The 22,252-nt window shown below is 44.9% G+C and overlaps 1 protein-coding gene across 1 annotated transcript in view; it reads right to left on the minus strand.

Annotated features, from left to right (window-relative positions):
• Positions 1 to 3,759: 3,759 nt before the first annotated feature.
• LOC123369106 (E3 ubiquitin-protein ligase rnf213-alpha-like) overlaps positions 3,760 to 22,252 on the minus strand; it is a 44,544-nt gene continuing 26,051 nt past the window's right edge. Inside the window, exons 9-15 of the mRNA XM_045014467.1 lie at positions 21,602 to 21,717; positions 20,230 to 20,358; positions 19,431 to 19,495; positions 18,269 to 18,419; positions 12,255 to 12,412; positions 11,511 to 11,714; positions 3,760 to 3,957 (exon numbers count right to left, since the gene is read on the minus strand). Coding sequence (XP_044870402.1) covers positions 3,760 to 3,957; positions 11,511 to 11,714; positions 12,255 to 12,412; positions 18,269 to 18,419; positions 19,431 to 19,495; positions 20,230 to 20,358; positions 21,602 to 21,717 — 1,021 coding nt within the window. The remainder of the gene's footprint in view (positions 3,958 to 11,510; positions 11,715 to 12,254; positions 12,413 to 18,268; positions 18,420 to 19,430; positions 19,496 to 20,229; positions 20,359 to 21,601; positions 21,718 to 22,252) is intronic.

Here is a 22,252-nt window from a genome sequence, read left to right on the forward strand (position 1 = left end):
GCCCAAAGTCCGGAGAGCAATCCTCCCATCCTTCAGGGTCTGAATTCTCGAGTCCGTCTTCTCTGAGAAGAGACCCTGTGTATCGAAGGGGAGGTCCTGGAGGGTGTATTGCACCTCCGGCGGCAAGGTGGAGGATTGCAGCCACGCAATGCGCCGCATGGTTATCCCGAAAGCCATAGTTCTGGCTCCTGAGTCAGCGGAGTCCAAGGCTGCTCGAATCAAGGTTCGGGAGGCCGTCGTGCCCTCGTTCAGGAGCGCCGAGAATTCCCGGCGGGAGTCCTGTGGGGTCAGTTCCGAAAATTTACCCAGGCACCCCAAGATGTTAAATGTGTACCGGGAAAGGAGCGCTATTTGGTTCGCTATGCGGAGCTGAAGGCCCCCCACTGAATATATCTTGCGCCCCAACAGGTCCATGCGCCGCGACTCCCTAGATTTTGGCGCAGCGGCCGGTTGCCTGTGCCTCTCGCGGTCGTTCACCGACTGGACCACCAGAGAGTCCGGGGTTGGGTGCACGTAGAAATACTTGTACCCCTGGGGCGGGACGGAATACTTCCTCTCCACCCCTCGCGCCGTGGGGGGAACTGAGGAAGGCGACTGCCAGATGGTAGCATTATTCCGCTGTATTGTGCGGATAAATGGCAGCGCCACTCTCACGGGGGCCTCCGCTCCCACGACATCGGTGACTGGGTCATCGACCTCTTGGACCTCCTCAATGGGCAGGTTAATAGCCTTCGCTACACGGCGGAGAAGGTCCTGGTGTGCTTTCAGGTCAATAGGCGGGGGTTCGGATGGTGATGCCCCCGCCACCGCCTCGTCAGGTGAGGAGGACGAGGAGCGGCCTGGCAGCACCTCTTCAGGTGTCTGCTCTGCCCTTGGGCGATCAGCCGCCACTGCCTCCTGCCCCAACGCCGGGCCTTGAGGCGAGTTGGTCTTCCCCGTTGGAGACGGGGGGGGGGCTGCTTACTGTGGCCTCCGGCACCGAATGCTCCGAACCCGCCTGCCTCGGCGGAAGGGGAGGCCCTTGTTCGTGTTGGGCCCAGGGAACCCAAAATCCCCACTGTTGGGGTCCATGGTCCCGTCCATGAGACTCTGTCCTGAAGTCCACTGCACTGCCCTCAGGGGAAGCAATGGAGGGCTCACGAGAAGGCCAGGGAGGAGCTGTGGCGATCCCTGAGCGTGCGACCGATGCCGGCGTCAAGTGCCTAGCCGGTGGCGAAGGTCGATGTCGGTCATCGCGTGACCTAATCGGGGAGCGGGACCTGCGCGTGGCGCGGTACCGGGAGCTTGACCGACAGCGCCGGGAGGTCGACCAACGGTGCCTGGAGCTCGACCTCGACCGTGAGCGGTGGTGCCGTGAGTGGCTCCGGGATGTTCGGTGCCGAAAGCGGTCTTTGGAACCGGACCTCCTGCGGTGCCGGTGGCTCGGTGACCGGGACCGGGACCGTTGCCGGGAGTGCGACCGGTACCGCGATTGAGAGCGGTGCCGGGACTGCGACCGGTGCCGAGATGGGGAGCGGCGTCGCGATGTTGACCTTCTTTCGGATCGGGACCGGCGCGGCGGCGACCGTCTCCGAGAGTGGGACCGGGATCGAGACTGAATCCTGGAGCGCCGACCGTCTCGCTCGTCAGGGGAAGGAGGACGCATTATCAGCGGTTTCCCCAATGACTTAAGTGCCCGCACCGGCGGTGCCGGGGGCCGGAGGCTTGGAGCTTCCGCGAGCTCGATCAGCTCCCTCGCCGTCGCAAACGCCTCAGGCGTGGACGGGATCCGCAGCTCCTCCTCGGTGGGTACCGGAGAGCTGGGCGGTGCCGGACTCGACGGCCCTTGCGGCGCCGGACTCGACGGCACGGTGCACTGGCTGTGCACTGCCTCAGCCTGAACCGTTTGTGTCGGAGGCGGCTGGGTGAACGGCCTCTGCGGATGCTTTGCAGAGGCCGTCTTCGGCGCCTTATGCTTCCTTCCTGGGGAGAGAGAGCGGTGCCGGGACTTCTTCGGTGCCGGGTGTTGAGGGGCCTCGGCACCGGGGCGGTTCGGTGCTGCCGGTGCGCTGCTCGCCGAGGAAGGCTTCGGCGCCGGTGGAGTTGGCGCCGGAGGCTGGAGCGAAGCCTCCATCAGCAGCTGTTTGAGGCGGGAGTCCCGCTCCTTCCTCGTTCGGGGTTTGAAGGCCACGCAGATCGGGCACTTGTCAGTCCTGTGTGACTCCCCGAGGCAGCGGAGGCAGGAGTCATGTGGGTCACTCACCGGCATGTGCCGCTGGCAAGCCGCGCAGGGCTTGAATCCCGGTGCCCCGGGCATAAGCCCGCACCGGGGGCGGAAGAAGAGGGCTAACCCCTCTAATTCCCTACTTACACTATTAACTACTAAACTTGTCTAACTAAACAACTATACTAACTAATTAATGATTATATACAAAGGAAGAGATGGAGAACGCTAGGGCTGTGGAGGTAAGGGAGCACTCCACTGTTCCAACTGGCCGTCACGGGCGGTAAGAAGGAACTGAGGAGCGGACGGGCCGGCTGGGGTATATATCCAGCGCCATAGCGGCGCCACTCCAGGGGGCGCCCAGCCGGCCCGCCGGAGTTGCTAGGGTAAAAATGTTCCGGAGAAGCCATGCACGCGCGGCGCGCACACCTAAATGGAATGCATAGGAGCAATCACTCGAAGAAGAAGTTGATCTAAGTTACCTTAGGTCGACTTACAGAGGTGTCCGCACTATGCTATGTTGCTGAGAGATGCTCTCCCAGTGACACAGCTTCTGCCTCCCGTTGAGGTGGATTACAGATGTTGATGGAAGAGCGCTCTCCCATCAACTTAGTGTGTCTTCACCAGACCCACTAAATCGATGCTGCTGCATTGATGGCAGTGGAATCAATTTAGCATGGTAGTGAAGACAAGCCCTTAGTCTCCTGTCCTCAGATAGGTTCTCTAGTCCCCTGAGCATCTCTTTCTCAGTTCCTGTTCCAGATTCTTGTCCCAGCTGGTGAAGCCACTCTCCAGTGCACAAAGCCAGTTCTACAATATTAAAATGCACATTTCCAAAGACAGGATTTGCAGCAGCAACACAAGTAGCCAGCTGTGTGCAGGTGACATAAAATATGGAACCTTTAATCACAAGATAGGCCTGTTCCATTAATGGCTCTAATTCTCCATACACTGGTGCCCTGCCTCATCATTTACATATGTGTAAAACATCCCCGTTGGTATGAGGGGGAAGTCTGATGTAGCAGACTTTTACATCCAGTCTGCACAGGTGTAAACAGCATCACAAAGGGCGAGGAAGGGGGACATCAGGGACTAGTGAAAGAATCTAGGATGTTTACATTTGAACTAATAGAGTAACACAGCTGGCAAAGGAACAGACTTTTATCTGCTATGTAGACCAGCCACTAGTGAGGCTACAACAAACACCGAGCCACCATCTGATTGATAGGAACATGGAGGATTTTATGTTCTTTTCACTGAATTATGACTTTTCACTGAAAAAACAACCCGCCCAAATTTTTCAGTAATTGAAGTTTTTGGTAAAAAAAATAAAATTGCAAAAAATCAAAACTTTTAAAATTTTTAGTTTTCAAGTGTTTTGTTATAAATTCAGAATATTTGGAGAAAATCTGACACTTTTTGCAAAAAAATTGTTTAATGGAAAACCCATCTTTTTGTTTGGGGAAAAAAGGTTTCATTTTTTTGACTATTACATGTTTTAAAAATGTTTATATTCTTTAAAATACACCGACAGTTTTTGCGGGGAGGGGTAACACTTACAATACACTGTTCAATAATTCCTCTTTGTTATCATACAGTCTCATCTGGTAGTCGTCCGATGTGATCAGCTCCACAGTGTGCTTAATGGACTTGATCCTTTTCAGCCAGGTGAGGCAGGCGCTGAATGGCAGAAGCTGCTTCTCTGTGGGCTGCAGCTGCTTCAGGACAATGCTCACGGCATCAAGAGCTATAAACTAAAATGACATTTAAAAACAAATCCTGTGAGTTTCAGAGTTAGCCATTGTGTTTCAGGGTGGGAGGCATAGAGCAGATAAAATGACAAGGCAGGTGTATTGCTTGCTGAAGAACTGAAGCAACAGAACTGGAGTAGGTTACAAAGGAATGACCAGTGGCTGCACACACAGGGGTGAAAGTAACTAACAGGACTTACCGGTAGGGCCGGAGTCCTGAGGGGTGTGTGGCCTCTTCCGGAAGGGGCATGGCCTCTCAAGATTTAAAGGCCCTGGGGCACCGGCTGTGGCTGGGAGTCCCAGGGCCTTTAAATCAACCCGGGGCTCCCAGCTGCAGAGGTGGCTGGGAGCCCCCAGGGCTCAGAGCAAATTAAAGGGCCCAGGGCTCCAGCTGCCGTGGAGCTCTGGGCCCTTTAAATCCCGGCCCCAGCCTGGCTGCTGGAGCTGCGGGGAAGATTTAAAGGGCTCAGGGCGCCCACCACTGTGGGGAGCCCAGAGCCCTTTAAATCCCCACTGCAGAAGCCGGTGCGGTCCGGTACGGCGTAGTGGCTCTTGCTGGTACGCTGTACCGGACTGGACCGGCTTACTTTCACCTTTGCTGCGCACACACAGGCAAGACGTGGTCATCAGCAGGGATTGGCAAAGACCTCTACCATCTGAGCTAAAGGGATAACCCCATTAATGGCAGGACAGGAATAGCAACCAAGATACAATCACAACTGCTGCGCCAGTGTGTTACACATTCAGCTGCTGAGGCAAAGAAACAAGCACTACCTTAGTGGAACAGAGGGAGAAAAATCCCCCACTTGTTTACAAGTAGTGCAGATTGTCATGGAGTGCCACAGAATATCATTCTCCTTCCTCTTCAGGACCTAAGTGCCGTGGGCTGAGGATCTTGTTACTTAACCAAGTTTGAAGCCTGATCTAACTCCCCATGAAATCAATCCACCTTCCCACTGACATCAAGGGGAGTGGGAGCCAGCCCTTAACCATGGTATTAAATTGGTTCAAGCTGCCTTGGATTTAACCTGGTTTGGCTTGTTGTTGTGGCCAAGGCCATGGCAGGTATAAGCCATTTTTAAAGAGTGGTTAAAACTGGTTTGGATAATACAGCTCCTGGTCTAGTGTAGACAGCATTTGCATCAAACAAAACCAGCTTAAAATTGTAGTGACCATCGCCCAATGCAATGAACATTATATGATACTAAACACATGTGACTTGGCAGCAGCACTGCTGAGAAGGATCTGGGATTTGTGGTGGATCACAACCACCACATGAGTCAGCAATATGAAACTACTGCAAAAAAAGCAAATGCAATTTGGGGTTGCAGTAACAGAGGCACAGCATGCAAGTGATGGGAGGAAACAGTACCACTCTACTCAATGCTAGTTAGGCCTCAGCTGGAGTAGTGTGTCCAATTTTGGTCACCAATGTACAGAAAGGGTGTAGAGAAGTTATGAGTATTGGCTCTAGAATTGGATTTCAAATGTTTGCTCCTGGGGTAATGCCCACAAGGTATTTGCCTACACATCTTGGAAGGGCTATTCAAATTGAATGGCCCATCAAAAGAACATTTAACTCACAATGGAAGATGCCATCTACCTTGAATGGATTTTCCTGTGAGTGTGCTGTTTGAGATAATGGCTTCTACTGCATCCAAGCAGAATCATGCATAGACATGTGACTTGCCCATGTGACTTCAAACACTATCTTGTCACCTCTGATTTTCCACTAGCTGTGCTGAGGGCTTTGTTTGAAACAATGGGTTTCCCTCCACATGGTAGAAGTTATAAAAGGCCCTGGAAACACCTCCATTCTGCCTCTTTCCTGCTCCAGCCAGTGGACTATGGACTTATACTAATGGGAGCATTCAAACCAAGGGACTGAGGACCTTCTGATGATTTCAAAGCAACCAGAGACTTGACTTAAACCAGCAGTTTATTCCATCACTGCTACAATCTTGAACCAAGAACTTTGCATTTATTGTACGTATTTGATTCCTTTAACCAATTCTAACTCTCACCTTTCTTTCATAGAATCATAGAAGATTAGAGTTGGACAGGAGGTCATCTAGTCTAACCCCCTGCTCAAAGCAGGACCAACACCAACTAAATCATCCCAGCCAGGGCTTTGTCAAGCCTGACCTTAAAAACCTCTAAGGAAGGTGTCATAGGTCGTGGATGGTTCAGGAACAGGGATGGGAGTGCCTGCTTGTTTGGCCTGGCTGCGGGTGACCACTCCCCCCCTCTTGGCCAGCTTTACCTGCTTGACCAAGTCTTCCCCCAGTAGCATGGGGATGGAATAATTATCATAGACAGCAAAAGTCCACTTTCCTGACCAGCCCTTGTACTGGACAGGCAATTCAGCTGTAGGTAAGATTACAGATTTTGACATGAATGGAGAAATTGTGATTTTGACCTTTAGCTTTTCCAGCTCCCTCTTGTGGTCAGCCTTTGCTTTGGCTTGTTGCTTTTTCATTTCTTTTTTGTGGTCAGCTGTTTGCTTGGTACTTATGTTTTTGTGCTTTCTGGTGCTGGCCACACCCCTCTGCAGTCAGTGAAGTTTCTGTGTTGCTTGCTTTAATGTTTTGGGTTACAGTTCCTAACACTTTCTATCACTGACTAAAGAAAGAGAAATTAAATCTTTTGTTTTGCAAATCGTGTTCCGTGGGAGTGACTGTTTACAGCCACTGACTTTTTGACTGAGAAAGAAAAAAAATTGTTTTTTCCCCCTCCACCCAGGAGCAAGAAAAACTAGTTTAACCAGTGTCTCTCGCCCTTGCTAAGTATCTCTCAGTATGGGGTCTGCTCTAACAAAGCCTTGCCAGAAAACCCTCATTTCCTCCAGCCAGCCTGGCTGAAAATTCCTTCTAACCCTGAAAACTGCTTCAGACTCCCTTTCTTCTCTCAGGCTGCTTTCCTGTTTGAGAAGAACAGGATAACCCTTTTCAGCGTAGCCTAGCTGAAAAACTGCTAACAATACCTCGTTAGAAAAAGCTTGCCTTCGGGGTATCACTCCCTTCTAGCCTGCTTAGAAGAAGCGATAGCTCTCAATGGCTCCTGGGTCTTAATACATCCCACCTCTGCCACCATGTCATAGGTCTCATCCCCACTTGGAGCTGGTGGGTTCCAAATTGGGGACCTGCATGCACTCCCCTAAACTAAAATCCCAGTTTAGATCTTCTTCGCTGCCACCACCCAATAATGTACGTGTATTGGGACACAGTCCTTCCCCAAAATCCTTGAGGATTCCACGAGCCCCAAATCCATGGAGTTCTTACACCTAGGAGAAATAAACCCTTCCCCCCCCTTCTTCCCCTCTCTCCAGCTGGCTCCAAGGCAAATCCTTGCCTTAACACAGAGAGAGACTCACTTTGCCTCCTTCCCCTGAATCCACAAGAGAAGAACTTAACCAAGTCTTTAACAGAAAAAGATTTATTAAAGAATAAAAAGAAGTACACTATCTCTGTGATGCCAAGAGGGACATACACAGGGTCTGAACTTATCAATCTCTAGAGAGAATCCCCCCTCCTTCTTTCTTTCTAAGTAAAAGCAATAACAGTACAGAATTAAAGAAATTCTATAGCAAAGCACAGAATTGCAAATGCAGAAATAACCATATGAGGATACAAGTTGCCTTTCTAATACTCACTAGCTTGAATAGAAGAACTATTTCAGTAAATTTTGGAAAACTTGAGAAATGTGACTGGACCCTTAGTGCCAAAGAGAGACAAAGAAACAAACAAAGAACACAGGGGTTTGAAATTGTCTTGCCCCCTGATTGGTCCTCTGGTCAGGTGTTCACAGGTACTGCTTGTTAACCCTTTACAGGTAGAAAAGAAACCTTAACCCTTAACTATCTGTTTATGACAGAAGGAGATTCCACCACCTCCCTAGGTAACCCATTCCAGTGCTTTACCACCCTCCTAGTGAAATAGTGTTTTCTGATATCCCACCTAGACCTCTCCCACTGCAAATTGAGACCATTGCTCCTTGTTCTGTTATCTGCTACCACTGAGAACAGTCTAGATCCATCCTCTTTGGAATCCCCCTTCAGGTAGTTGAAAGCAGCTATCAAATCCCCCTCACTCTTCTCTTCTGGAGACTAAATAACCCAGTTCCCTCAGCCTCTCCTCATAAGTCATGTGCTCCAGCCCCCTAATCATTTTCATTGTCCTCCGCTAGACTCTCTCCAATTTATCCACATCCTTTTTGTAGTGGGGGGACCAAAACTGGATGCAGTACTCCAGGTGTGGCCTCACCAGTGCCAAATAGAGGGGAATAACCACTTCCGTCAATCTGCTGGCAATGCTCCTACTAATACAGCCCAACATGCCATTGGCCTTCTTGGCAATGAGGGCACACTGCTGACTCATATCCAGCTTCTCATCCACTGTAATCCCCAGGTCCTTTTCTGCAGAACTGCTGCTTAACCAGTCAGTCCCCAGCCTGTAACAGTGAATGGGATTCTTCCATCCTAAGTGCAGAACTCTGCATTTGTCCTTGTTGAACCTCATCAGATTTCTTTTGTCCCAATCCTCTGATTTGTCTAGGTCACTCTGGACCCTACCCCTTCTCTCCAGCGTATCTACCTCTCCCTCTAGCTTAGTGTCATATGTGAACTTCCTGAGGGTGAAATTCATCCGATCATCCAGATCATTAATAAAGATGTTGAACAAAACCAGCCCCAGGACCGACCCCTGGGGCACTCCACTTGATATAGGCTGTCGACTAGACATCGAGCCATTGAGCACTACCCGTTGAGCCCAAAAATTTAGCCAGCTTTCTATCCACCTTTTAGTCCATTCATCCAATCCCTACTTTTTAAACTTGCTGGCAAGAATACTGTGGGAGATCATATCAAAAGCTTTGCTAAAGTCAAGATATATCACATCCACCTCTTTCCCCATATCCACAGAGCCAGTTATCTCATCATAGTAGGCAATCAGGTTGGTCAGGCATGACTTGCCCTTGGTGAATCCATGTTGACTGTTCCTGATCACCTTCCTCTCCTCCAAGTGCTTCAAAATGGTTTCCTTGAGAACCTACTCCATGATTTTTCCGGGGACTGAAGTGAGACTGACCAGTATGTAGTTCCCCAGGTTCTCTTTCTTCCCCTTTTTAAATATGGGCACTATATTTGCCTTTTTCCAATCATTCAGGACCTCCCCCAATCGCCACGAATTTTCTAAGATAATGACCAATGGCTCTGCAATCACATCAGCCAACTCCCTCAGCACCCTTGGATGAAACAGATCCGGACCCATGGACTTGTGCATGTCCAGCTTTTCTAAATAGTCCTTAACCTGTTCTCTCACTGCTGAGGGCTGCTCACCTCCTCCCCATACTGTGTTGCCAAGTGCAGCAGTCTGGGAGCTGACCTTGTCTGTGAAGACCGAGGCAAAAAAAAGCATTGAGAACTTCAGCTTTTTCCACATAATCTGTCACTAGGTTGCTTCCCCCATTCAGTAAGGGGCCCACACTTTTCCTGACCTTCTTCTTGTTGCTAAGATACCTGTAGAAACCCTTCTTGTTACCCTTCACATCCCTTGCTAGCTGCAACTCCAATTGCGCTTAGGCCTTCCTGATTACACCCCTGCATGCTCTAGCAATATTTTTATACTCCTCCCTAGTCATCTGTCCAAGTTTCCACTTCTTATAAGCTTCCTTTCTGAGGTTAAGCTCACTGAAGATTTCACTGTTAAGCCAAGCTGGTCACCTGCCATATTTACTATTCTTTCTGCACATCAGGATGGTTTGTTCCTGCACCCTCAATAAGTCTTCTTTAAAATACAACCAACTCGCCTTGCCCCTTCACATTAGCCTCTCAAGGGATTCTGCCCATCAGTTCCCTAACGGATTCTAAGTCTGCTTTTCCGAAGTTCAGGGTCCATATTTTGCTACTCTCCTTTCTTCTTTTTTATATAAAAAAAAACCTTTTGATTTTAGATACTAAAGGATTGGCATCAGTGTGATTTTTGGGTAAGATCTAAGTTATATATAGACCAGGGTGTGTGGCTGGTCCTTTGGGATCAGAAGAACATTTTGTTCGATGAGACTGGTTTTAAAGAACCATTCATCTTTAAATTCAGTGTTTTTGGTCATAATGCAAGGATTGGAATACCTAAGAAAACTGCTTTCCTGACTTTTTGTTAGCCAGTGTGTTGAAACAGAAATTTACTTTTGTTGCTGGTTTGGTATACCCTATTGGAGATTAACCACCAGTCTTGGAGGGTATCTGCCCTATTTCTCAGGGGTTTGTCCTGAATTTGGTATTCTCAGTTGTGACCCAGAGAGGCACAGTTTCAGTCTGCCATAAAAAAAGATGAAGAAAAGTTGTTCTCTCTTGCCACAGAGGGCAGGACAAGAGGCAGTGGGTTCAAACTACAGCATAGCAGATGTAGATTAAATCTCAGGAAAAACTTCCTAACTGTAAAAACAGTAGGACAATGGAACAAACTGCCCAGAGAAGTCATGCAAGCTCCTTCACTGGAGGTTTTCAAAAGGAGGCTAGAGCCATCTGCCTTGGTTGTTTTAGACACAACAAATCCTGCATCTTGGCAGGGGGTTAGACTAGATGACTCTTGTGGTCCCTTCCAACCCTATGGTTCTACAGTGTCTATGATTGGAAGCGGAGAAATACGTGGAGGATTCCTAGAATCAGAGATTACCACTGTGGTCACCTAGTCTGACTTCCTGCCTAACATAGGCCATAGGACCTCCCTGAATTAGTTCCTCTTTCAACTAGAGCAGATCTTTTAGAAAAACATCCAATCTGGATTGAAAAATTGCCAGTGATGGAGAGTCCACCATGACACTTAGTAAATTGTTCCAAGGGATAATTCCTCTCACCATTAAAAAATTGTACCTTGTTTCCAATCTGAACTTGTCTAGCTTCAACTTTGAGCCACTGGGTCTTGTTATACTTTTTATTTTCTAGACTAAAGATCCAATTGTCAAATATTTGTTCCCCATGTTGGTACTTATAATCTGTACTCAACTCACCCTGAGCTTTCTCTTAATTGAGCTCCTTGATTCTGTCACTCTATCACTTGTGGACACCAGAACCGGACACTACTCCAGCAGCAGTCACACCAGTGCCAAATATAAAGGTAATGTAACCTCCCCACTCCTACTCAAGATTCCCCTGTTTATGCATCCCAGGATCGCATTAGACCTTTTGGCAACAGCATCACAATCATGATCATCTTATTAATCACCATGACCCCCAAATCTTTTTCAGAGTCACTGATTCCCAGGATAGAGCCCCCCATCCCATAAGTGTAGCCAACATTCTTTTTTCCTATACAGATACATTTAACTCTATTAAAATGCATATTGTTTAGCACTCTCCCAATCTTTGTGTTAACTGCAAATTTTATCAGTGATGATTTTATGTTTTCTTCCAGATAATCAATAAAAATGTTGAATAGCGTACAGTGAAGGACCAGTCTTTGTCAGATCCAGTAGAAACATTCACTTGATGATTAATTCCCATTTACAATTACAGGTTGAAAAGAGCTACAATGAAAAACTATTCAGATAACCTTGCTCACCATTTTAGTTGTGTCTTCTTCATAAACTTTCAGCAGATCACTGGTTAGCGTCTCCTCGTTCTTTACTAAATTGATAAACAGCTGATAATTCTCTTGTAGGTAGAAATATTCAATGTGCAGCCAAATCAGGGAAAACCCCATGTCATCATGTGCCAAAGAGGCGCAGAGCTGCTTCGCACCAGTTATGAGGACATTAGACAAAATCTGGTGATAAAATAAGAGGTATTATTTCTACTCATTGTCAACCACAAGAACAGCGACTGACCCATAGAATTAAGTTCTCTGTTACTACCATGTTTAATGAAAGATGTATGAAATTCTAATCCCAGTCAAAAATATTGTTAAAAATATAGTTAAATTTGAGAGCATTTAGCAATAATTTAAGAGCAAATACAGTGTTTCAGTAAAGTGTATTTATCAAAAAACTGGACAGGAAGTGGTTTTATTTTTCGCAGAAAATGTTGACTGTTAAAAAGCCAAAAAACAAAAACTTTTCCCAAAAACTCAGGCAAGATCTTTTTAATTAAAAAAAAGAAATCTACAAAAAAATTCTGCATCAGCTAGAGATCTGCCCCCAATGACTCCAATGGAGTGAGGGCTGATTTACACTAGCTGGGGATCTGGCCCTAAGTTTTTTATTTTTTCTGTATTAAGTCTAATTTGCCTGTTATACCGTTGGTAATCCCACCCCAGCCATTCAGCCTGGTGACGTTTAAAATTGCTTTTCTGCAGAAACCCATTTACCTCATAAACCTGAACATCTTGCCCTGGAAAAGCCATCTTCACAAAATCACTGGCATAACGCTGAACCATTTCTGGACTATTGCCATCTGGCACTGGCATATTCAAGATAGAGCTTTGAAACATCTCAGCAGAGTCCACAGTGGGGTCCTTTGGATAACCTAGGATGTCACAGAATGAACAAAGGAGAGGCACTTATTCAATTATAGCAACTCACTATAAATATTGTTTGGTAATTATAAATATGCAAGTGAAGTGAGTATAAGCATGGCAGGGCAATGGGAATCCTGATTTTCTCCATTTCTCTATAAATGGCTTCTTGTTTGAATTATGATGCAATGTTCTAGGTTGTTCTAGTTGGGTGGGGAGGCTCTAGGTCATTCTAGCTGGGTGGGGAGTGGAGGAATTGTGACTCCTTCAAGCAATGAAGGACTGGAGTTTGCAAAAGACAAGAAAGCTTGGATAGTCTGACAGGGCAATCTTCAAGGAGGAACTCTTTCCCCCACCAGCAAGACTCCTTTAAGAAGCAGAAGTTTAAGCACAGACCCTACTGATTTGCATGTCTGAGAGTACATACATCCCCAGATCTATCTGCAGATTCCTTTCCCAAGTCACTGATTTCCAGAGTACAGTCCACCATCTGGTAACAGTGACCTATATTCTTTAATATTTGCATTTGGCTGCATTATAATTAGAGCTTATTGGAAAATTGATTTCTGTCCCATGGAAAATTTTGACATTTTGCATTTTTTGTCACAAATCACAACAAAGCCAAATTCTGAAAATTGTGTCAAAATTAAATTATGATTTTTTTTGGTTTGGAACAATCAAAATGATTAATTTTGATAAATTTGAAATGGTTTATTTTGATTTGACCATTTTTAATTTATTTTTTATGTATAAAAACCAAAAACTTCAAAACAATGTCATTTAGAACAAAAAAATTATTGAAACTTTTATCCTGAAAACGCTGAAACAAGATGCTTTGACATTTTCTAAACAGTTTTTCCCAGTTTGTTTTCTAACAACATTTCATCTAAATTAACACAATTCCATGAAAAAATTTCAGTTCTCAAAATGACATTTTCTGACAGCAAACTGTTTTGATTAAAATTTACTTAATCACTTTACTTAAGCACAACCAAGACTCCAAGTGATGGAGATTCCACCCCATCCCTAGGTGAGCTAAGCCAATGGTTAATTTCCCTCCTTGTTAAAAATGTACTAATTTTCTGTTTGAATTTGTTTCCCTTCAGATCCCATGCAGTGGATCTTGTTCTGCTTCTTTCTGCTAGATTACAGAACTCTCTATTATAAGAAATCTCCATCCCATGTAGCTCTTCTAGAAACCTTCTCTGGATTTGCCCTGGCAAAAGAGAGAGGCGAATTGGGTCCCATATTTTCTTTTGCAGTTAATTTTAATAGACGCAGAAAGTGTGAAGTTACCTTTCACCCGATGGACTGTCTCCCATATCTTGTCCAGGCGAGCTTTCAGAACCCAGCTGAATGGAAAGTGGCACAACATGGACATGCTGGGGTCTTCGCTCATTGATAACACAGAAATCTTAGCATCAGGGGCCCTTGAGTGTTTAAAAACAAAGAAACATATACACACCCACACATATTTTATATGTATATATATATGTGTGTATATATATATGTGTATATATATATATAATGTTATATATTACAGAGAGTTAATCAGTTTAGAGATGTGTCTTACTCCCATCAGTCATCTCTAGACATGTGCTTCATTTAAAAGATAAACATGCCTAGAAAGGAATTCAATAAAAAACAGAGAAACTGCCAGATGGGATCAGAGCCAAGGTCAATCTAACCTGATCTCCTCTCTCCAACAGCACCAGATGCTGCAGAGGAAAGTGTCAAAACCCACAGGAGTAGATGGGAGGTTATCTGCCTCCCGCATTAGGTGTCTAACAATTAGAAATTGGTTTAAGCATTGAAACACAAGGTTTAATATCCTTTCCAAACGTTTTGTCAGCATTCAATATATTAACTCTGAATATTCTTGTGATCCTTAGAAATGTCCAGTCCCTTCTTGAATCTTGTTAAGTTCTTAGCCTCAATGACTTCCTGTGGCAGTAAGTTCCAGAGGACAATTACATGTTGTGAGGGGAAAAAATCTTTCCTTTGATTGGTTTTGAATTTGCTGCCTTTCAATTTCATTGACTGTCCCCTTTGTAACAGAGTGGTCTGCCATTTAAGGGCAATAGGCCTGGGGCCAGCCAGCCTATTCTTCTATCTGATCTGGCTAGAAAGGGGTCAAGTGTTCTCTCTAAAGGGCTGAGAGTGCTCAGTCAGTGGAGAGGCTGGCTCCTGTGACTTACTCTGCAGCAGACAAATGCAGAGTGAAAGGCCTCTGGTCCCCTGCAGCAGGGGAATAACTTTGTTTTGTGTTAGTTTGTGAATTAATAAACCATGCCCAGAGGGAAGGGCCTGAAAGAGATCAGTGATTAGGACTAGATGACCACTGTGGTCCCCTCTAACCCTGTGGTTCTATTATTCGAACACTCCCTTCTGATTATTAAATCCATGAATCTATAAATACTCCTACTCAACAATAATAAATAATGATGCATATAAAAGCTGGCAGAAATGACTTTGAGTGTAATTCTGTGCACATATTTGTCTGGGATTACTTGTGTTTAAATAGAACTACTAAATTTCTGGCTTCCAATACAGTGAGTTCCATGGCTTAATTCTATTCATTTGTTGCCTTCCCACTTCCTTGTCCATGTATTTATCTAATAAACACACATTCCACCATGCTCTCAGGCTCTCTCACTGCTCTAGCACTGTACATTTGCAGATCTGGAGAGAGGTTGTTTTTTCTCTATCCTGAGTAGAGATGGTCAGGAATTTTCTAATTAATCAGTTTTTCATCAGAAAATGCTGATTCACTGAAAGCAAAACAGTTTGCAGGAAAAGGGTCAGTTTTAACAAGCCTCCTGATTTAAAAAAAGTTTAAAAACCATTGAAACATCCTGTTTTGACATTTTTTGAAAAAAAGTTTTGGTTTATAATGTAGTTTGAATGACTTTTCATGTAGACATTTTAGTTAATTTATACTAAACAAAACTTTTTTAAAAACATCAAAATCTAAAATTAAAATTTTCTGATGAAGTTGAGATGAATTTTTTTCAGACTATCGGTTTGGGAACATTTCCAAGATTTCAACTTTTCATTCTAATTCAGGATGGGAAAAAATGTTGAAATCTCAAAAACTCTTGCAGGATGGGAAAAATGTTTCCCACTCAGATCTAATCCTGAGAGTCTGAGCTTTCCTAGTGGTTTCTTACTTGCTGGTATACTTAATCTTCAAAAATGATTCATCTTTGAACATCTGGAGCCACAGGTCAGAGATAGGAGTTTCTTGAGAGATATGATCCAAGTTGTTGTTTGCATCAATGACTGCTAGAATTTGAGCAAACATATTTGCCAGAATGTCTTCAAAATGAATCCAGACAACATGTCTTAAAAAAAAAAGGAAAAACATGCCTTATAAAATAATTCTTTCAACTCCCCCCCTCAATCAACTCATTCTGTGTGTCTATAACATGAGGGTTGCTTTGCAGGGCTGGGCCCTAAGATACAACTATGTAAATATCCAACAATCATAATAAAGCACAGTCATCCACACAGGACCAAAGAGGGATCAAATTTAGCATTGGCTGGGTGATGTCTCTCAAGCAGGTTGGGAGTCAGCTGTCTGCAGTGGCTGAATACCATAAATATGAATTTCCAAAACTTTCAAGTTATTTATCTGTAAGGTTTGGCACATTTCATACAGCCGATCAATTTTGCTTTTGTTCTTGTTACAAATAAAACCCTTTAACTGTCCAATGACCTAAGATTTTGTTGCCAATACCCTGAATGTGATTTTTAAAACATATGCTAGTCTTCTATACAAGTTCTTATACCACCCTCATCACTGTTGTACCCGAGCCCCTTCCAGTGATGTTTTAAGTGAGGTGATACAAACATATCGCTTCTTGTTGGTATTCCAAAAATTGAAGCGATTTGAAATTCAAATGGCCAACATCATGCAACTATACAAGAACATACAATGTTACCTGAATGAAGTGCCTTCAAGTATGAACTCGCTAGACAGAGCTCTGCGGAAAATCCACTCTCTAGGCTCATCACTGATCTCCTCTCGTTCTTGTAAAAGGTTACAAATTCTCCTTTTCAATACTTCCATAAGATGACAGGCAACTATCCATAAAAGAAAAAGAAATCACTTTATCCCACAATAGGGCTGGTCAACATTTTCTTAATGGAAAATTGTTTTCTACTACATGAAAAGTGGGGTAGAAAGTCTCTGCTTTCCTCAAATTTTTGAATTTTTGTCATAGAATCCCAAACCTGAAAAATTTCAACTGAAAGCCAAAAATTCTGGATTTCAGCAGTTTTGGGCCAAAAAAATTTGGATTTTCAGGTATTTGGTTTGTGGGGGAAAAAAATATTGAAAATTTCCATGGGGGAGGGGAGAAAAACATTTTCCAAGCAGTGCATCTAAAAACATTTCCTAGTTGTCTTCTTTGAAACAGTTCCTTTGGCCTAAGCAATCTGACCTTGCAACTGGAATCAAGAAACTCTAGATAAAGAGTTCACGGAAAAAAGTGAGATGTAAGACCTGAGGGTTCCATTTGGCTCTCAGGTCTGGTCTACACTAGGGATTTACATTGGCATAGCTTCGTTTCTCAAGCAGGTGAAAAATCCACACCCCTCACAGATGAGCAGTATTGCGACCAGTTTTGGAGTCCCCCCACTACAGAAAAGATGTAGACAAACTGAGAATCCAGTTGAGGGCAACGAGAATGATTAGGGGGCTGGGGCACATGACATATAAGGCGAATCTGAGGGAACTACTCTCATTTAGTCTGCAGAAGAGAAGAGTGAGGAGGGATTTGATAGCAGCCTTCAACTACCTGAAGCGGGTTCCAAAGAGGATGGAGCTCAGCTGTTCTCAGTGGTGGCAAATGACAGAACAAGGAGTAATGGTCTCAAGTGGCAGTGCGGGAGGTCTAGGTTGGATATTAGGAAACACTATTTCACTAGGAGGGTGGTGAAGCACTGTAAAGGGGTATCTAGGGAGGTGGTGGAATCTCCATCCTTAGAGGTTTTTAAGGTCAGGCTTGACGAAGCCCTGGCTGGGATGATTTAGTTGGGGATTGGTCCTGCTTTGAGGAGGGGGTTGGACTAGGTAACCTTCTGAGGTCTTGTCCATCCCTGATATTCTATGATTCTATCACACATGCCCTATAGCTCCATTCTCCTCAATGGACCAGATGACATCTCATGATGCACCACGGTGTCCCCACTTCCATGGGACTACTGCAGCCACAGCGCATGATGGGAAATGTAGTCCAGCTTGGAGCCCAGCCCACAGAAGAGAATGGGGACATGAGGTAACCAAACTACAGCTCCCATGAGACATTTTAGTGGCATTTCCAAATTGAAAGGTTTGGGGTTTGGCTGTTATTCAGTTTTTAAATGAAAAGTCAATATTTTCCAAAAAAAACCCAGACACTTTTCCAGGAAAATTGTTTTGTTAAGAATACAATTTTCCATTGAAAGTTTTCACAGTAAATTTTTGATGAGTTATGTGGCTTCTTCCATTAGTTTTGGCAAGGAAGATTAGACAAATCAAATTAGACATGCCATTAGACTATAGTTTCCCTCCATAAAAAAAGCACCTTCAATTTACTTAGTTTGAAATATTTACACATTAATTTACTTAAAGTTGGATCCCATTTAATCACTAAGGATGATTGCACAGTTGCCTCCAATAATTGTATAGAACTTAACAAACGTTGACAGCACAACTGCACGAAAGACCTCCACACTGATTTTTCATTTGCATTTGATGTCTAAATGGGATTATTTTATCCACGAATCCTAGGTGATTGTACCACTGATCCGTCCAGTTTGTTCTTAGAACATCTTGTAATATCCAGTCACACACAGATATAAGGCCTTATCTTTCTACTCACGTCTATTCTTGCTCTGAGAATGAAAAAGTGCATCATAGAGAATCTGTATCCTTTTCGTAGCTCGCTGGCTGTTGTCTTTCTTATCCTCCAGCTGTATCACAGCTTTCTGGACACTTTGTTTGATCATGAATTCAGTGTTGATCAGCTGCAACTGGAAAAATATTTGGCAGGGCAATGCTATTGTTCCCATTGGGCAGATGGGAACTGAGACATGGAGACGAAGGGATTGACTCAGGGTTACACAGGAAGTCAGCAGCAAAGCAAGGAATTGGAACACAGGTCTTCTGAGTCCCAAGCTAGTGCCCAAACTACTATAGACCATCCTTCCTCTTCATTTTCACGGCCATCAGCAGAATAGCACCTGCGCTGCTCCCTGGCAATCTCTGTAGCAGTTTCGGGAGGCACATGCCGCATCTCAAGTCTGCGGTTCCTGTATCTGTCTCATATAGCCCTATCTCTGCAGTATCTGAGCACCTCACGAACACCGATGAGTTTAGCCTCATGAGGTTGGCAGCGCTATTCCCCCTCTCAGCCACAGGGGGGAGCTGAGGCCCAGAGACATTCCCTGACTTTCCCCAGGTCAGCTAGGAAGTCAGTGACAGAGCCAGAAATGGAACCCAGAAGTCCTGAAACTTACTCCTAGGGTACGTCCAGACTACCCGCTGTACTGGCGGATAGCGGTCAATTTTTTGGGGATCGATATAGCGCGTCTCATCTGGATGCAATATATCGATCCCTGAACGTGCTCCCATCGACTCCGGAACTCTACCGGAGCGAGCAGCGGTAGCGGAGTCGACAGGGGGAGCTGGAGATGTCGATCCCGCGCCATGAGGACCTGAGGTAAATCGATCTAAGATACTTCGACTTCAGCTACGCTATTCTCGTAGCTGAAGTTGCGTATCTTAGATCGATTCCCACCCCCCACTGTAGACCAGCCCTTAGTGCCTTACCACAAGGCCAACTTTCCCACACTGCTTAACAAGGGAGAATGGCTGGTGATCTCCTCTAAAGCGCCAGGCGTGATGTCCTGCCACCTTTCCTCCCTTGGGCAGCGAAACCGGAGAAGCAGGGACCTCCCCAATTTGAACCTGTTACATTTGAAAAGCTGAGATTGGATTTGATAGTGCTCACTTACGGCAGGCAAGATAGATAAGACACTTACATTTTCCTCTGTGGCGTCATTGGCTTTTTCAGCATCTTCAGGGGCAATGGAATCCTCTGGACAACCTCGAATGTGAGCAATTGTACGTTACTTATCTGTTGCATCAAAACCTTCAGCTATTAGATACTTAAGGATTGGCAACAGTGTGATTACTGGGTAAAATCTGAGTAATACATTGACCTGGGTATGTGGCTGGTCCTTCGGATCAGAAGAACCCTTTGTTTGATTAAACTGGTTTTAAATAACCACTATCATTAGCTCTAGTGATCCAACAAGGGCTGGAGTGCCTAACGAGACTGCATTTCTGACATCTTGTTAGCCCATGTGGTGAGACTGAAGTTACTTTTGTGAGTGGTTTGGTGTCTCTCATGGAAGAATAACCACCGGTGTGGGGTGAGTCTGCCCCATTTCTCAGCAGTCTGGTATTCTCAGTTGTGACCCACTGAGGCACAGTGACAGCCCCTTCCAAGCGTGGGCCCCGTGCGATGGCATCATTGCCACCATAGTTAACCCAGCACTGCCTCTGACTCCTGTGCACATGGACCTGGAGCATTACGGGATTCCCTACCCCCATCTTACTTCTCTGCGTGGGTGTGTAGCCTACATCAAAACTGAGTCCTCAGAGGGAAAGTGCATGGAACACCACAGCTCCATTTGCAGTCGCTTTTTAGCGTACAGTGACGTCTCCTTATCTGATTAAACTTCAATCCACGGATGTTACCATCCTCTTATAGGGCAGGGAAATGGCAGAAGGTAAAACAACACATCAAAGATGGGTTTAAAGCAAGAAGTTGGTTACTTGTGTCGGTTCCCTGCTCGGTGCTGTTCATGAAAATCTCAGCGACTGTCATTTTGGAGAGTTGTCCCAGATTGGCTGCAAAGGTCTCGGGAGGCAGCAGGTCATCCAAGTGAACAGCGCGCCACTCACCTGCAGAGGCAGGAACAGAACAGACCACAAAACGTCATTGAGTCACAGAGTTTAAGGCCAGAAGAGACCATTAGATCATCAGTCTGACCTCCTGTATAACACAGGCCATTACATTGCACCAAGTTACCCCGTACTGAGCCCAATAACTTGCATATCTTTCCAGCCAGGCATGTAATCTGGATTTGAAGATATCAACGAATGGAGAGTCCACCACTTCCCTTGGTAGTTTGTTCCAGTGGTTAAGTTTCACACTATAAGGTATTTTCTCCAGCCTTCACAGCATTTTTGTATCTATTCTCTGCACCTTCTCCAATTTTTAGCATCCTTTTTAAAACTTAAATATTAGAACTGGATGCAGTATTCTAGAGTTTGCCTCACCAATGCCGTATACAGGGGTAAAATCATCTCCCTACTGCTTCTCACTCCTCCTGTTTATACCTCCAAGGATTGTGTTGTCACAGCATTGCACTGGGAGCTCATGTTGAGCTACTTTGTCCACTCTGACCCCTAGATCCTTGCAGAGTCACTGCTTTCTCATATACAGTCTGCCATTCTGTCTGTGTGTGATTTTTATCATTTGGGGGAGAAGCTCGCTTTCTTGAACATCCAGCACCACAAGCCTTTTCCTCTAAGAGTTCCCAACTAGAACTAACAGAATTTTTTTTTTATTTTTGACATTTCTGTGACATTTTTCATCAAAATTTCAAATTTTGTTCAAAAACGGGGGTGGGGAATTCCCAACAAAAAGAACCAGCTTTCTTTGGAAAAATTATTGTTTTTGTTGAAATTCCAATTTTTGGTTGAATTTTGATAGCTCTCCCTCATGTGACTTAAGAACACAAGTTCCATGGAAGAAGGACTTATACTTCTAAGTCACTTAGGCCCAGATCTTTAAAGTTATTTAGGTGTTGCTGTGCTCAGCATTGCAACACCTAACTGATTTGGGAGCCTAAGTCTTAATTTCAAACATGATTTAAGCACCTAAGGTCTAAATCTCATTGACTGTCAGTGGGATTTTGGCTCCTAAGTGCCTAAATCCCTTTTTCAAAATGGGACTGAGATGGTGCAATGCTGAACACAACAATGCCTAAATAATAAAAATCGGGGCCTTACGTGCTACTGAAAATTCCACCCTAAAACAGTGATTAAGACAGTTAAAATGATTCAAATGTTGCAGTAATGTTAACGATCCCTCTTGCTTTCCTCGTCTTTCAAGCCTTTCCAAATCAAGGCACAGTCTTACCAGCACTGAATGCCAGGTAGCTGCACCCCCCGAGTATCCTTGGGACTTTGGTTATGATGACGACATGTGATGGACCGGTTGTTCCTGGCTTTCTTCTCTCATCCACTATGCAGTACCTGAAAACACAACAGAAGTAAGATTCATAGCTTCATAGATCTTCAGGTCAGAAGAGACCTTCTGACCACCCAGTCTGACCTCCTGCATGATAGCACAGGCGAAAATATCTCACTTGGTGATTCCTGCATCCAGCCCAATAACTTCTGTGTGAGCTGGAGTGGAGTTTTTACAAAGAGACGCATGGCCATGATTTACAGACTCCCAGTGATGGAAAATTCACCCCATCCTAGGTGAGCTGTTCCAATGGCTAATTTCCCTCCTTATGAGTTCTAGTCTGAATTTGTCTCCTTTCAAAGCTCACAGCCACTGGCTCTCGTTCTGCCTTCTTTTGCCCTCAGAAATCTCCTCCCCATGTAGGTCCTTTAGGCCATGATCAAGACAGAAGATGTGTTATTTGTCTCTCCATCTGTCTCTTCCCCTTGGGTGAAATCCTGATATCCTGAAGTCAATGGCAATGCTCCCATTGACTTCAGTGAAGCCAGAATTTCACCCTGTTACCATTCTCCACTGTAACATCTGAGAGAAAGGCTATGT

Source organism: Mauremys mutica, chromosome 4 (assembly GCF_020497125.1).
Source record: "Mauremys mutica isolate MM-2020 ecotype Southern chromosome 4, ASM2049712v1, whole genome shotgun sequence".
Classification (NCBI taxonomy): domain Eukaryota; kingdom Metazoa; phylum Chordata; order Testudines; family Geoemydidae; genus Mauremys; species Mauremys mutica.